General features: G+C 31.3%; 1 protein-coding gene across 1 annotated transcript; it reads right to left on the reverse strand.

Moving 5' to 3' along the window:
• Positions 1-2,270: 2,270 nt before the first annotated feature.
• Positions 2,271-2,807, reverse strand: LOC133310808 (uncharacterized). Its single transcript, XM_061511797.1, has one exon. It carries the CDS (start codon positions 2,805-2,807, stop codon positions 2,271-2,273), a length of 537 nt encoding a protein of 178 aa, XP_061367781.1.
• Between the last annotated feature and the right edge of the window lie 14,846 nt (positions 2,808-17,653).

A 17,653-nucleotide genomic window follows, 5' to 3' on the forward strand; every position in this document is an offset into this window, starting at 1 on the left:
CTTTTCCAATTTGATATGACACCCGATTGACAATTTAACATATATTATGCTATTCTTAGCCATTTCAAGGCTTTACATCTAAGATCTATCATTCTCTTCTCAAAACTTAAACATTAATAGCTCATTAATGTATCTCATTGGCATAGAATTTCAAGATATGTCATTACATAATCTGTTTCATCATCTCATTACACATTTTACATACTCAAAATATAATCATATGCATGATCATCTATCAAATGTAATAAATGATTATACAAAATGTGTAATCAAAACTATCATGTCATCATCTGCTCAATACTGATTACATAACAACAAAACAGTAATCAGGCTATATGCTATGCACTCATGCTATATCTGGCCTCTTGCCATGTGACACACCAATACTATCACTGTTAGTACCTGAAAAATAATTCCCTATACGGGGTGAAACACAATCTCAGTAAACTCAAGGTCCTTGGAGGCTCCTCTAACCCTGAGCTCACTTCCATGATATATAGGCATCAAAACAGTATTATGCATACAAGCTCACAATAACTAGTATATAACGATGCAAGGTTTATTAACATCAACCACACCCATTCCTCAGGTCCATCAGCCTTCCCCAGAATGCTGGTAAGAATCTATTCTACTGGCCAGAGAATCTATCTAATCGTGCAATCAACATTCACATACATTCACATTAGCCCAAAACTCTATGGATGTATAGTATAAGATAACTATCTTATGCAACATGAGGCTTATATTTCCATATATATATATATATATATATATATATATATATATTATGACAATATTATTACATTTATTTCATCATAAATGAAAAATAACATAACATAATTTATTTATTAATATCAAAATGAGACAAAGTTTGCAACAAATACTTTTATTAAGCGAGATATGTCAAACAGAATGTCATGTCATCGATCACACGGGTCACAATATGAGGAATTACTTATATCTAATTTCCTAACACCAACTAGAATTAAATAGTATTTTACATGTGAAATGCACATGACTTCCAAATTTCCTCATTTGCAAATTACCAAGAAACTCAATTACATAGAAGATACACAAAATGTGGCAAATATTGTGATAGAGCATAATATAAACCATTAAAAATAGTGGCGGACCCAGGAAATTTTTTTTATGTCTGCACCATGCAAAAAAAATTTGTATAGAAAGTTTAAATCAACACTTTATGTACAAGATTACAAACCCGCTCAGAATCTAGTTGCTTCCAAAACAAGCTGCAGGCAATAGTTTGACCAATCCTTTACCCCCCCCCCCCCCACCCCCAAAAAAAAAATCTTACCAATCCTCCAAAACAAATATGAGAATATACTCCAGTACAATCATTCATCATCATTATATTTATAAAGGTGAATAAAAAAGTCAACACTACATGTACCGAAGGCAAGCAAAATCACATTGAAGGCCCTCATCTTTAGAGAATAACTCATTTGAGAATGTCAAACCTAGCATTAATCCTCTCTTTTTAAGCCAGAATATAGCACATAAGCTGAAAGCAAACCCCAATTAAAAAAAAGGTCACACAGAAAGTAGGAGAAGACTCATTATATATCAACAAGAAAAGAAAAGAAAACTTCAACTTAACATAAATAAATAGTAATCAAGAGTAAACTAACCTATTACAATATAACGATTACAAAAGCATTCTTCGATTCTTCATTCCTTAAAAATATTGCATTATATCTTCATCATCAATCTTATCAAATATATAACGTTCAACATAAGTTAGCATGCATGTGTTAAATCAATCATCACTTATCTGATTGCGCAACTTATCCTTAGCAAAAGTCATTGCAGAAAAAACTCGCTCAACACTAGTTGTAGCTACCGGTAGAACGAGTGTCAACTTTATCAACAAATAGACCAATGGATAAACAATATCCTTTCTCTTCTCAACCATCTTTAAAGTAAGGTGAGAAATTATTTTCAAATTGATAAAATCAGAACCAGCTCTTACATCAACAATAAAATTATCGAGACTTGAAGAAAGAAAAGGAATATCTGCAAGCTCATTAAACTCCAAAGGATAAAAACTAGCAACTCAATCAAATTTTCTTTGTTAAAAGTAGCAAATGAATCACGAGGATCAAGACAACTCAAACACTCAAGCAACTTGGTATTGACATTATCAAATCGATCACCCAACTCTTGAAGCTAAGTATCTGTCACTATTAAATAACTCCACCTTAAAGTAGTGCAAGAATGTGAATGATTCTAATATCCGTCTTGATATCCCTTTAGGGACAATAAACATCTTCCATATGTGGAATGTCAATATCATATTTATTTGCAAAAATATTCGTTTCTTGAAGCAATTCATCAAAACCATTATCTCTCATCTCTTGTAAGTGAGACTTGACTACCCTCACTAAACCAATTGCATTTAAAAGGTCTTGATCTTTTCTTTGTAGTGCTTGTGACAACTCATAAGAAATCCCCAAGATAAGTTGCATAAGATGCAACAAGAATGCAAACTCAAAATCCTCCGCGGTATACAAAATACAACCTGCATCATTTCTTGCAGCATCATTCTTAGGCTCGTCTTTAATAATTTTCATCAAGAAAATTATTAGAGATAACATTGAGATAACACTTGTAACTGTACCAAAATAGGAACCCCAACGAGTGTCTCCGGGTCGCTTTAAGATTGTCTCTTGATTTAAACCTTTTCCAGTTGGTATTTGACCGTGAGCGGTTCTTTCAACTATTTGTTCATATTGATTCATTTGAAGAATTTCCTTCCACTTGCATGAACCCCCCACAATGGTAGCCATCTTTTGAAGCATGTTAAAAAATTATTGAATCTTTTTGTGATATTTTGCAACCTTCACAAGTGTCGATTGTAACTGCTGAGCAAAACAATGAATGTAGAATGCAGATTCGTTGTCTGCCAAAATCAAACTCTTAAGCCCTTTGAATTCACCTTGCATATTACTAGCACTGTCATAGACTTGACCTTGACATTTAGACAAACTTAAACCAAGTTTAGAAAATAGCTCACCAATTGCTGCTTTTAGTGATTGTGCAGTAATATCTGAAACATGAATTATGCCAATAAAGCATTCAACAATGGACCATTTTTTGTTTACATACCAAAGTACAAATGCCATTTGTTCTTTAATTACAACATCACGAGCTTCATCAACTAGCTCGTGATTTTAATGGATTATTTTTGGACAAAAAAATCGATTGATATTTAATTAGAATTTTAAAGGATTGAAAAAAGTAACGTGGTATTCGATTAGGATTTTAAAAGATTATTTTAGAGTCGGTTCAAATCCATTGATATTCAATCAGAATTTTAAATAAAAGAAAAACAATCTTGTGGTATTCAAAAATCTTACGATTTTAATGGATTTTCTATTAGTGTGGATTTCGTGAGACTTTTTAATAAGAAATATAAATAGAATGCCTCTCTCATAATCTCATCCTATCCCTTGGATATTTTGAGATTTCTCCATTGCAGTGTCTTCTTCTTCCTTTGGCGAGTTATCCTGCTAGAAATCAGGTTCTACCATTGAAACTTTGTCAAAGCTTAAAAACAACCGATTTTTTAGCGCTTTTCATCATAAAATAATCTAGGAACAACAAACCAACAATATTCTAATATAATCCATCGCAAAAATAGAAAACATTTTATCGATTTTCGAGAGTTTTTGAAAGTTTATATAATAATTTTTCAAGTTATGGGTCACGATTTTTCTTGACACAAAATGTGTTATTTTTGTATTAAAAACAACATAAAACAATGGAAAAACAACATGAGAACTAAAACCCTCCAACCAATTTTTGTTTTACATCAATAAAACAATATCAAATTAAAGAAAGATTGAAACTTTCATAATATGAACATTATATTTCATAACAATATATTCATGAACGAAATTCCTTCATTATAGGAAACAATTTCAAACAATTTTGGTGTCAATAGATAACTAAAAATTTGTTTTTTAAAAGCCCCAAAGCAATTTAAGGTTTCAATATATAGATTGAAAATAATTTGAGAAATTTTCTAAAATTTCATGTAATAAAACCCAGAAATTTAGATTCGAAATTTTCTTAGAATACTCAACGAAAATATTCATATAATATATAGTTAGAAAATTCTTATCACGTAAAACACAAATTCCACGATTTTCAAGATCAATTGCAAAAAGTTTCAAACGAAATTTTATCATGAGCTTTATATTCTATATGAAAATTTAGAATATTTTAATAAATAAATAAAATTGAGTTTTATAATCATATATGCATAGCTCTGATGTCAAATGAAGAAGAAAATTTTCAACCATTGGTCAAACTCAAGAGCAGGAACGAGAAAATGCTAAAGCATATATTATGTTTTACTGATTGAGAAAATTATATTAGGTTTTATTTTTTTTATTAATATCATTGCATTTCTTTGTTATTTTTTTTATTGACTCTTGAATTTTGAATGTTTGTTAAAAGTTCATATGTTTTTTAAAATCTTATAAATCCATATTGTCCTTTCAAATCTTATAAATTCTTGAGTAAATACTATTTTTGGTCCCTAACAAAAAACATGGTATCCACTTTAGTCCCTTACAAAAATAAATTAGTCAGTTAGTCCCTAAAAAATTCAAAGTGAACCCATTTAGTTGAAATCCTGGTCCCTCATAAATTCAAAAAAGACTCATATTAGTCTTTCAAAAGGACTAAAATGGATCCACTTTGAATTTGTTAAGGACTAACTGACTAATTTATTTTTGTAAAGGACTAAAGTGTGGACCGTGTTTTTTGTCAGGGACCCAAAATGGTATTTACTCTAAATTCTTTAAAATCCATTCTTATGAAATCTTGATTGTAAAAAAAATATTTTACAAAAGTCTTTAAAGTCCTTCCAATTTTAAATAGTCTTTTGAAATCTATAATATTTTTTATCTTCAAAAAAAATCTTTTAAAATCTTAATCCAATACAATCCCTTAATTAATAAAGATAATTGTAGACAACTTTTTCTAAAGTGACGGTAAAAATATTTAACCCTTGTTATATAGTCGTTCCTTAATGTTGTTTAGTACGATTAATTTAAGATTTGATTTGCAGGATATGGTATATCGACGTTGATTGTTTCTATTTTATATAAGATGTTTTGTTTTGTTTTTTAAAATTATGTGAGATAGTGTTACATTATTTTTCATTTATGGAGGATATTGTTAAATTTTTTTTCAATATATTGGTCAATATTATTTTCCTAAATTAAGTTTGATTTGATTGAGTAATAGATCATCTCACCCCTATACTTGTTATTGTCTATAAATTAATCCATTGGTTTCCATTGAACATACGTTGAATTACGCATAATTCCGACAAAACGCTGAAAGAAGGAGCAAGGAGAGAAATAACTTCATTATTATTCTTCATTATCAACATGTCATCCCGTTCTCGTATTGCAGTCACAAAAGGTACGAGTCATCATGCATTACTGTTTTAAGTATCTATTGTTTGCCTTCTCTAATTTATTTATTTGTTAATTTTTATCTGTCAATGATATATGTGTAAAATTAAACTTATAAATATGCAGAAATTAGTAGGAACTGTAGAGAATATTATGGTTTTGGTAGCGATTTTTACTCGGAAAAGACGTCTATTGATATTGTTAAGAGATTAATAAAATTGTTGTGTCTTTACCTAACAATTTTGAAATTTTAGGAAATTTGTTGCTAACTCTTCAAAGTCCAAAGGATTTTTGCGGGTGAAGCGTGTTAACAGAGATCCAATAAAACTATTCATGTGCCTTTACCCCAGTTAGATTTTTGAAAAAATTGGTTGCATAACATATATTTTCTGGGGAATGATTCATTTACAAATTTTTTTTACAAATTACACTAAGTATGGCTGGTCATACACTCTTGATTGAAGTATGACTGGTCATACTTAATGTAATTTGTAAGAGTTTGTAAACAAAAAGTTTGTAGATATAACATTCATCATATTTTCTCAAGCTGTTTAAGTTAACAACACTACTAAATTTGTCAATACTCGCAAAACTCAAAATTTCGCATTCATCAAACTAAATTTTTTTTTTTTTTTGAGAAAAGTTTATTTGGCCATCTATCTTTTTACATATCTTAAAATTATTTTCAATAACCCCAAAATTATATCGTTTCGAGAATTATGAAAATTAGTGGAGAGTATTTTAGTAAAATTCATGTACTAAATAAACAAATAAAATTGCTAAAAAAATCTTCATTAATTTCATAAATCCTGAAAACGACATAATTTTAGGTTCATTATCTCCTATCGCAAGAAAAATACTTTTCCCTAAATATAATTATAAAATATTATTTCAAATGACATATTTATATATATTAGAAATTAAAATTCATTAATCTATATAAAAAAAAATTCTTAAATTATGCTTTTGTCCCTAAAAATACAATCATTAATTGATTATAAAAAATGGAAAAAATAACAGTTTATTTACCTTCTATATGGATATGATAGAACTTGAATCAAATTAATCAGAAAATTAATTAATGAGGGGAAAAATTGTCATAAGGAAAAAATTACTTAATAGCTGGTCATAATAAATTTAATAATACAGAGGATGAATGGTCCCTTCTTGGTTCTTTCCGGAATTTAAGACCTTGCGATAAAACTCCTTTTATTTGACAAACTATTTTGTTGTATATATACCAACATTTCAAAGTAGCTAGATTTTCATTCATTGTCTCAGTGTGTTTTTTCTTAAGATTAACATACACCTTTCCTATTTCAGAAAATGAGTCATTTAAACAATTGGATGAAAAGCATAGCAGTATAGTGACTCAGATTCTGGTTGGAGTAGGTGTCAGAGGATACTGGATGCTGCAGAAACAAAAAAATTAAAGGTAAAAGGCACAAGAAAGTGGAAGAAAACTAGGATTATTGATGGGTATGAAAGTGATGATTCATTGACTTCAGATGCTTCCACGGATGAGATTCCTTATAACAAGGGCCATAGTAGTCATGGCATAGTCTCAAAGGAAGAGAAAAAACAAAGCAAGTCTTCTTCTAAGAATTCTCACAATGAGGAGCAGAAAAGTGGGGATAGCATAAGAAAAAAATCATGGAAATGTTCATTGCATATTATGCTAAAAGAATATAATTAGGTTGGATAGAAACAATAGCTAGTTTTGGTAAGTTTAGATTTTTTTTTTTTTTTTGAGGATATTGTTATAAGTTATTTGACTTTATAATATTTCATTAGGATTTTGAATGTTTTGGGCTATCAAAGCTCTCGTGAGGTGACATATGTTATTGTCATTGTTATAATGATTAAACTATAGAAATTATTATTTAATCATATGTGTGTTGACAAAAATAGTTAAAAATATTATAGATAAAGCTAATTCTAAATTATTTATATGGATAATATTAGAATTAAAATTTACTCACTCATGTCCAACTTTTTACTCTATTAACCAAATTATCATAAAATTATATTTGAACTGCATCGCTAAATCTTTCGTAGTTTGATTTTTTTTTTTTTTTTTTTTTTTTAACAAAGACTAAATTATGCATGATAAAAATTGACAAGCTATAAGCGGAACCGAATGAAATTTTTGTATATAATTACTATAAAGAGGGACTGCTTCACGTTAACTTTTTACTGTAATGAGTAAGGACACCTTATTTGAGATAACAATTTTAAAAATAACCTGGGTTCTTAACAAAAAATATGGTCCCCATATTCGTCTCTTACAAAAAAACAAATTAGTCCTAAGGTCCTTAAGAAATTCAAAATGGACTCATTTAGTTAAAATCGTGGTCCTCACAAATTCAAAAAAGACCCAATTAGTCACTTAAAAAGACTAAAATGGATCTACTTTTGGGTAGGATATTCTTACACCTGTGTAAGAATTAGAACTCAATCTTGACCATTGATCCACTTGTATCCAATGACTCGCATTACTAAAAATTTTGAACCCTTAGATATAAGTGAGATCAACGGACAAGATTTAGAGTATAACTTACACTGATGTAAAATGATCCTGACCCATCTTTACATTGTGTTATATATATATATATATATATATATATATATATATATATATATATATATATATATATATATAGGTAGGATATTCTTACACCAGTGTAAGAGTTAGAAGTCTTACACTCAATCTTGACCATTGATCCACTTGTATCCAATGACTCACATTACTAAAAAATTAAAGCCCTTAGATATAAATGAGATCAATGGACAAGAATGAGAGTGTAACTTACACTGGTGTAAAATGATCCTGACCCATATATTCACCATTTAAATTCAAACACTGAGGGTGATTAGCAACAGCAAAGTGCATCTCATCACTGAGAGTTGCATAGATGATTCTAAGCAATTGACATTTAGCAATTTGGTTACAAAAGTTCTAATACCATGTAAATTGTAAAACATTAATTCAAATCAAAAGTTTAAACTAGTTGATATAAATCACATTAATAATTTTATATTATATTTCTATTTCTATAACACCTATTCATACATAACTAAAAACCATAAAAGTCACACAATCATATCTATATATGATATATCTAACAAAGATTCAAGTATCTGCACACACATGAAAAGAGGTTGAAAAATTTAGCCTTCTTTTCTTTAAGCTGTTTTAACTTCCTATTGCATGTAATCCATGGGAAATTTGTTGTAAGTTGGCAAATCAACTAACTGCCTTTATTTAAACAAGCATTCAGCTGTTCTGGCAAACCATGTATGGGGTTAAGCATTAGAACCATTGGATCTTCTTCAATACTAAACCCATGCCATTTTTCCTATTCATCCTGTATTCAACTGCTTTTGTGCTAATTTAGCATCTGAAAACGCCATATGTGTACTATATATGGCAGGTATTGTCAGGAGTAACTGCACACATTATGTCCTTGGTATACATTATAAATTGTGTCATGTCCAGGAACATAAAGTGAATAAACTGTTTTAAAATTCAAGACATCAAACGAGCAAAACCTAGCAGGAAAAAGTGAAATTTTGGAACACTGGGAGTGCAGTTACTTGTCACATGACAGTAATTATTGTTTCAAAAATCTTAATTAAATTTTAAGAAGGATAGTAAATTAAGAAGTATTAAATAATACTACTCTTTCCTTTATACGGGTGTCTTATTTAAATGAAGAACATACATATTAAAACCTACTGGAAAAATTGGAGCCAAATAACCTAAACGGAAAAGTTCAAAAAAAAATATTATGGTTTATTTTTTTATCATTTATTCTCCTATGTTCTTTTTTTATCACTTATCTCCCAATGATTTTTTTCATTCAAACCTACTCTTAATACCAAAGATTCATCTATCAAAGATTCGTTAAAAAAACAAACAAACCTTCATTCCGCAGATCCATCTAACAAAATATTCCAAAAAAAATAAACCTCCAATCCCCTCTTAAGAACCATAGATGACATTCTCAAAACAAAACACTTCACAAAATAAGAAGGCAGGAAAACTACATACCTCAAAGCTGTAAGGAAGAAAATCCCTGGTTGAAAATGCATTGCACTTAAAAACAAATGAAACGAAAACCTGAAAGCAATGTAGGCTACCTCATGGCCTTTCCTTATCATTAATGCAGATAAAACGATGCATAACTAGAAAAACAAACAAATAATATGTTGGTATATTAAAAAGGTATAAATTAGTGTCGTTCTCATCAATCAGACAGATCACAGTGACAGTGTGACACTTACCATCAACATCAACATCAACATCAACAACAACAACACCTTTATCCCAAATTAATTGGGGTCGGTGGTAGATGAACCCACATGAAAGTTACAAAACGGTTGAAAAAAATAAAATAAAATAAAAATAAAAAAATAAAAAAATAAATAATAAAATAAAATAAAATAAAATAAAAAATAAAAAAAATAAAAAAAAATAAAAATATATGTATATATAAATAAATAAAAGTAAAAAAGAAAGGGACAAGAAGAAGTGGGGGAAATGAAGGGGAAAAGGACTAAAAAGGGACCATCTGGAACATAGGAATAACAGCGGGTCTAACCCTCCACCATACTTATAGCTTTTCTCCATTCCGTTCTAAGACTTACTGTCCGTCAATCTATATCTCACTCCATTAAATCTTGTTTTACTACCTTCCCCCAAGTAAGCTTCGGCCTACCTCTGCCTTTTTTTGTGTCTAGCTCTTGGTAACAAACTTCTGTTCTTACAGGAGCATCCATGGGTCTTCTCATCACGTGCTCAAACCACCTCAATCTATGTTCTCTCATCTTCTCGGCTACCGGTACTACTCCGACCTTTCGTCGAATATCTTCATTTCTTATCTTATCCATCCTTGTGTAACCACACATCCACCTTAACATCCTCATCTTTGCTACTCCCATCTTATGCTCATGTTGCCTATGTACTGGCCAACATTCCGCTCCATATAGCATTGCCGGTCTTATTGCCGTTTTATAGAATTTTCCTTTTAACTTCAGGGGGATTTTGCGGTCACACAAAAATGCAAATGCACTGCGCCATTTCATCCACCCTGCTCTGATTCTGTGATTTACATCCTCATCAATCTCTCCACCTTTTTGTAAAATGGAGCCCAAGTATTTAAAAACATCTTTTTTGGGTACCTCTTGACCATTTAGATGCACGGGCTCTTGGTCCCCATCTCGTACCAGAGAAAACTCACACTTCAGATACTCAGTCTTGCTTCGACTTAATGTGAATCCTTTGGATTCCAATGTGCTTCTCCACAGTTCAAGTTTTTTATTAACACCCTCCTTGCTCTCATCAATAAGCACAATATCGTCTGCAAAAAGCATACACCATGGCACTTCCTCTTGAATATCTTTTGTTAGTTCATCCATAACTAAGGCAAAGAGGTAAGGACTTAGAGGCGACCCTTGGTGTACACCTACCGTGATAGGAAAATAACTTGATGATCCGTTACAAGCTTTTACACATGTAGTAGCCCCATCATACATATCCTTAATTGCCTTTACATACTTTAATGGAACTTTTTTCTTCTCCAGAACCCACCATAAAATCAATAAATGCTAAATATCATGTGAGGGGGGGGGGGGGAGGCACAAAAAAAGAAAGCATTACTGTGCGTACATTTCCCAATGAAATTATCAGATGGCATTCCCATTATAGAAGAGACATAACGACAAATACAACATAGAGCTTCCCTCTTAAGGGCTACGGCTAAGTTGATATCCTCAATTCTGAAATAATATAGAAAAACCACAAGGGACACTTTGGCAAAAGCATCTGATCAATAATACGATACTGTTTATCTCAACTAGAGGCAAAAATTTCAAATCTGCACAAATTCCATACCATTGTCTACATATTTGGTCCAGAGAGTTTTGTATTGACTAAAAGCAATATCAAGCCAAGGTTTCATATTTCCATTGTAATGAATGACTGCAGTTTTGTTTATCTCAAGAAAAGGAAAAAGGCAACTGATATAGAATATGAGTACAACATCATCAGCGTATAGAGGAGTAAAGAGTTAGGCAACAAGAAGCAAAACAAATTTACCATGTTCTGCCAATAATGGTAAGGATCTAAGCATCTTTCACACTTCCAAGCATAAAGGTTAAATTCACACCGTAAGCCCAAGCACAAGCTTTAGGATTCTCTCCTTGATTAAAGGATGAGATTAATTCAAGTGCCAGGCGTATCAGTGGAAAACCCAATGAGACAGTTAATAGGAGCAAAAGTCATCAAAATGTTTTACCAATATTATTTAATTTGAATTTAGAGTCAACACACATTGTCATAAACGCATCCAAATAATTGAAATTAAGTTCTGTCATTAATCATTATTACCAAAAAAAAAGAAAGAAAGAAAAGAATCTCAGTAAAAGTAGAACAGTACCAGCAGCATAATCCTAGAAAGAGAGAGACAAAGAAAAGTAATGACCAATTTGATTTTGTTGGACTTGGACCTGGATAGTTTTCTTTCATATTCCTCTCTCTTCATCTTTGCCTTAGCAAAGGGAACTTTGTCCTGAAAGGCGTTAATAAATTAAATTAAATTGCATGATAATGATTATATAGTTAAGAGGACGAGACTCAAGCACTGCTAAAGCTGCTTCTTTGTGACCGAAAGATGACAGGTTTGAATTCGGGATGCAGTCTCTTTGTAAATATGCAAAGATAAAATTGTGAATAAGGATTTCCCTCACTCCACCCACGTTAGTCGGGGTTTAGTGGAGAGTGGTGAATAATAATGATATAGTTAAAATCTGTTATTAATCATTACAGTTCAAGGGAAATCATTTTTCAGAAAGAAAAAAAGAGAGCAAGCAAACTACTCATAACATCATATACTGATTTCCATTTGTCACTGCAAGCTTCAACAAACCAAAGTGATTTTCACATTAAATTGAGAATAGGAATTCAAAGCAGCTCTGAAATTTGACATTTCAGAGATCTGAAAAATTAAGAAAACAAAGATCACACAACAGGTTAAATTTGAAATATATAAGAGAAAGGCAATTCACATGCTGGTTAACATTAAAGAAATTCCAAGAGACACAAATGCCAAGTTGGGAGCAATTAGTGGCCTTCTGGGAGAGAGATGGAATATCTCTAACATCCGTAAAATTTATAGATACAACATATATTATATTAATATAAGCTTCTTGATCAAAACATAATAACAGTTAAGAGACATTACTCTTGAAACATATTAAATAATTTGATAGTTAAATCACATAAGATTAGTGTACAGCAAATGAAAAGTACAACCAAGGAGCATATCCCCCAGGGCAGGAAAAAAAATTGGCATTTAAGGCTATGCTTCATTCAACTGTCAATTCCTACAGCAAGTACACCAAGCAAAGAGGCAATCAACCAACAGTAGAGGAAGTAACAATCAAAATAATTTCATGGTAAAAATCCTTAATATTAGATGAAGAAAATCGTTAGTACATTGGGAATAAAAGGGATAGCTATGTCAAGACTAAAGAAAAACTAACTACTGTAATCAGTACAATATCAAGATGATCTAACAATATATGACTTTTACTCAAAACTAAAGTGAGAGTTACCGCAATGCATAGTCCATCTTCTTACTCTATCAAAAGAAATAAAGATTGATTGGTTTTCATCGAAATTCTAAATGACTAAAATATGTAACTAGAAAACATATAATCTAGTTTTACTCTTACAACAAGCCTCTAGCAATCATTTCACGAAGCAGTTTCTCCGCCTTATCATTCTCATCTTTTTCAAAGAGAGCAAGAATAATTACTTCAAAAGTTACAGCATTAGGCATACAACCATTCTCTTCCATTTTGGATAGCAAGGCCAATGCTTCATCAAACAAGCCCGCTTTACAAAGTGCATAAGCTATCAATGATTGTGGTGTACATTACCATATCAGGTTATCAAATGCGGATTACGGCATGTCGCGGCCAACCCCGAAAAATGCTATAGCGTTATAGCGGGTTGCGGAAATAGCGGAATAAATATATGACAGAAATAATGACAAAAAAAAATATTTTTTAAAGGCAGATATAGCACAGAAGTGACAGAGAAAGACACATATAGACTAGAAAATCCTTAAATTTTCTCTATTACACATTTAAATTTAATACAAAATTGACATTTTGACTTATGACAGCAATATGGTCACAAATGCGATTGCAATGGCTGCTATTGCGTTCCAGTGCGGCGCGGTTTCTTACGGCGAGACACCACAACATCCGTACGGCACAGCTCGCGGTGCTAGTGCGGCACAATTAACTACTATGGAATTACTTTCCCTTCAATCTTTCTTAGCAACTGCATGGCCGCTTTTGTTTCTCCTATTATACATAACCCATTGATTGAGATCCCATAACTAACTTGGTTCAACTAAAACCCTTTTGCCACTACCTTGTCGCGAAAGTGCTTCCCCCTTAAGACAGAGACCTTTCATAAGGGTTGTCAAGGTTTAAATTATTTCCCCTACTCTCAACTGTCATCTCAGTTTGGAGAGTTAGTGAGTCTCACGCACCTCAACTTGTCTTATTGTAAATTTGAAGGTGAAGTTACTTCCCATGTCTCACACCTTTCCAAATTAGAATCACACTGAATTCCAATTGTTTAGAAAGGGAAATAGCAGAGGGGAAATGCTTCGTCTTCACAAGGGATCCCAAAATCTTGTTAAATTGGATGATGGGTGGGGTAGGACGCATAAGGAGCATGCGATTGAATAAGGAAACAGAATCATCATCATCAGGTTTATCAATGAATGGAGACTGAGACTGAGAGTATAGTCTCATCCTTGTGTTGGAAGAGAAGCAAAGAAGAAAAGTGAGGTTTGAAGGAAACCTTAGGATGAAAACGGCGTACCTTAAACTTGGCATCGACATTTACATAGACATTGATATTGTTGTTGGGAGCTTAGGAATTGAGTTAGGGTTGGGTTTATGTAAAATGGAAACAGATTGAGATACTAACGGATGAAGAGGCTCATCGATCTCCCTTGATAATTATAAAATTATTTATTCAGTTTTTTATTTTATTTTTTTAAGAGAAAAGTGTTTGTCATTTTAAATAACAGAAAGTTATGTCATTTTAGGAGAGATACATACACAGAAAATTTGAATTTTAAATTAAAAAAACTACTCACTTTCTCTCTCCCATCATTTTCGTTTTTCTGTGTCTATCTCTCTTCTAAAATGACGTAACTTATGTCATTTAAAATGACAAACACCAAAACCTTTTTTATCTCATGTCACAGACACATCGCATTCCGAGTCAGCATTTCTTTTTCTTTTTTCTTTTCTTTTAACCATGGGACTCACCCAATTATATCTCTACATGAGATAATACTATCTCACGATGCATGAGAAAAGCATTGCCCCTTTTTTAAATCAGGTTATTCCCATAATATTGAGATTGCAGATAAGCCTATTCATGTTTGAATACCGTTTCTAAAAACAGTTTTTTTTTTTTTTTTAATTTTTTGGATAAAAAAATTCATTTGACAAGAATTGTTTTGCAAAAAAAAGTTTACAAATTATAATATTTTTTTATTTTAGAGTCAAATTTAGAGAACATGTCTCCGAGTTATTTTTGTTTTGTGTTTTGACTTTTAACTTTCAAAATAAAAAATGTATCTTCCATAACTATTCTATAAAATAATTTTAAGAAAAAAAAAGTAACACAATCAAACAGAGCATTTATTTCTAATGTGACTAATAGCTGCTTAATTGAGTAATGTAAATTAAACTCAATTTTTTTCCTAAGTTTGCAACCTTTTAATTAAAAAATAATACTTTTATGTGTGTAAAGAAGATAATTTTATTTTTTACAACATATTTTTTATTATCACATAACTATTTGTAGTTTATACTATATTTTTTAATTAAAAAGAAATATTGCTTACCAAAAAAAAAATATTGAGTTTAGAGTAAATTTCAATCTACAAATACTTATATTTTATTTGTTATCACATAATTATTTTTAGTTTTTAGCATTTAATTTTAAGTAAAAGAAAATATTGAGTTTAAAGTGAATTAAATTCAATCTATAAATGCTTATGTTTGTAATATCATTTCTCATGTTTGATGCGCCCTCGATAAAAATTGTTTGATAGAAAAAATATATCATATTTGATATTTATGGCAATAATATTAGGATATGATATAAATAGAAAAAGTAATCTTTATAATAGAATTTCATATAATTTTTTCAAATTACTTTATATTTATATTTTTCTTTAATGTTAGATATAACTCATACTTCGCATGCAGATGACCGACTCTTGTTAGTTGGAAGCAGAGAAAGCCAATAGGCATCACATAGGCCTGATTTTGGTATGGACCTCGGGTTTATTTTATTCTTTTTTTTTTTTTAGCAGTTAGGATTTGGATCCACGAATAACTATTGTTACTTAGGATTTCTAAGCCTATTTATATTTTTCTTATAAACAAAGTGTTTTATAAATACGATGAGGAGAATATAATAAAATATTACTGAATGTAATCCATATTGGTTAAAGGAGGATAAATTTGTGTCTTGTTTTTTCTTCTCTTCTCTCTTTATTGAGATCAAGTTGTTCCATAAATCACCCCTTGACAGTGGCAAAAGAAAGAAGAGCTCGAACAATTGTCATTTTAACTACCGGAGAAAAGGTGTTACAACTCTGGATTCTTTAGAAATTGGAATTGGGTATTATAGAAAGAAAGAACAGAGGAACAAATGGAAATGGAAGAAAAGAGATGTGTTTATTGATGAAAAGAGAAACAAACAACACACAAGAGACACTTCTCCAGCCAAGGGGCACAGTCCCCTGGAAACTCCCCTTCTAACTGAGCATTCTCTGCCTATATTCAGAAAAAACTAAAATTGACTTCAATAGTGAGGACATATCCTTTTTTTATACAAACAAAACCAATCCATCTAACTAAGTAACCATCTCCTAACTTTCTAATGACTAAGTATATTTCTTAAGTAACATTCTTTATCTCTTAATACAAGTCGTATCAAAAGGTCTCAAGGTAATTTACTCCCTGAAGTTGAGTGTAACCTTTAGCTACTAATGTTGCTTTATATCTTTTCACTGAGCCTCATGTTGTGATGCTTGAGTGTAGCTCTTAGGTTCCTGATAACTGCTAATACTGAGGCAAAACTTTTTATATGATGGTGAACATTTGTCATAGGATAATACAGATGAAAGTGGGTGAGGCTCAGTGTATCGCTTGGGAGAAAACTTGAAGCTGAGTTGGTATCAGTGGCAGCTGATAATGAGCAGTGGAAATCTGCCAAATATAAAAAGGTACTAATTCAAACAAAGGGATAAAAATCAAACCTGCAAAAATTCAGACACCTCAATTTCCCTGACAGCTTTCATATCCTCCATCAAGTGGTTTCACAGCTCTAAAAACGAAAAAAAAAAAAAGAGAGAGAAAAAACAAAATTTTGGGAAGTAAGCACGGTCAGATATAGGCATAATATGAATCAAAGTCCCACAAAAAAAAGTGTGACAGTTACCTGAAATAGAAATAGGCTTGATGGTTTTACCTTTTCAACTATTGGTTGTATAGGCGCCATTTTCTGATCTTCCGTTTTGGTATTTCCTTTGCTCGATGTTTATCTGCAACATCTCTTTCCGCCTTCAGCATGAATCTGAATCAATGGTTATATCAAAGTGTTTGGGTGAGAACGAAATTGAAGAAAAATTAACTATGAGAATGGAAAAGAGAATGAAAGGGAAAGCAAGTTTGAGTGAGAAGGGAGAATAACCGCTCGCTTGCAGAGAGATGAGAAGGGAGAATGGATTTGGAAGAAAGGAATGAAATAATTTTGCAAATGAAACACTGTGTGTTATCCTTTAAAAGGATAAATACTTTTCTCTTAGTTATAAGGGAGAAACTAATATAACAGGAAAAAAGAATGTAGTCAAGAGAATATTAACGTACCATAAACCTATAGCAGTGACTTCTTGATTCCCATCATATTTCCCTTCTCCAGATGAATCACTTCACCTCCTAGTCTTCAATTATAATAAAGTTGTTTGAATAAAATATCATCTGAATAATTCTCCTAACACCAATAAAGATACCACAAGCTATTTTGTTAGCAGTTAGCACAAATCAACTCCAAAACAGATGTTGAGAATACCTTGGAACGGGGATTAGAGAAA

Source organism: Gastrolobium bilobum, unplaced genomic scaffold (genome assembly GCF_033153095.1).
Source record: "Gastrolobium bilobum isolate Gb01-03AN ecotype WA unplaced genomic scaffold, APGP_CSIRO_Gbil_v1 utg19765, whole genome shotgun sequence".
NCBI classification, from domain to species: Eukaryota; Viridiplantae; Streptophyta; class Magnoliopsida; order Fabales; family Fabaceae; genus Gastrolobium; species Gastrolobium bilobum.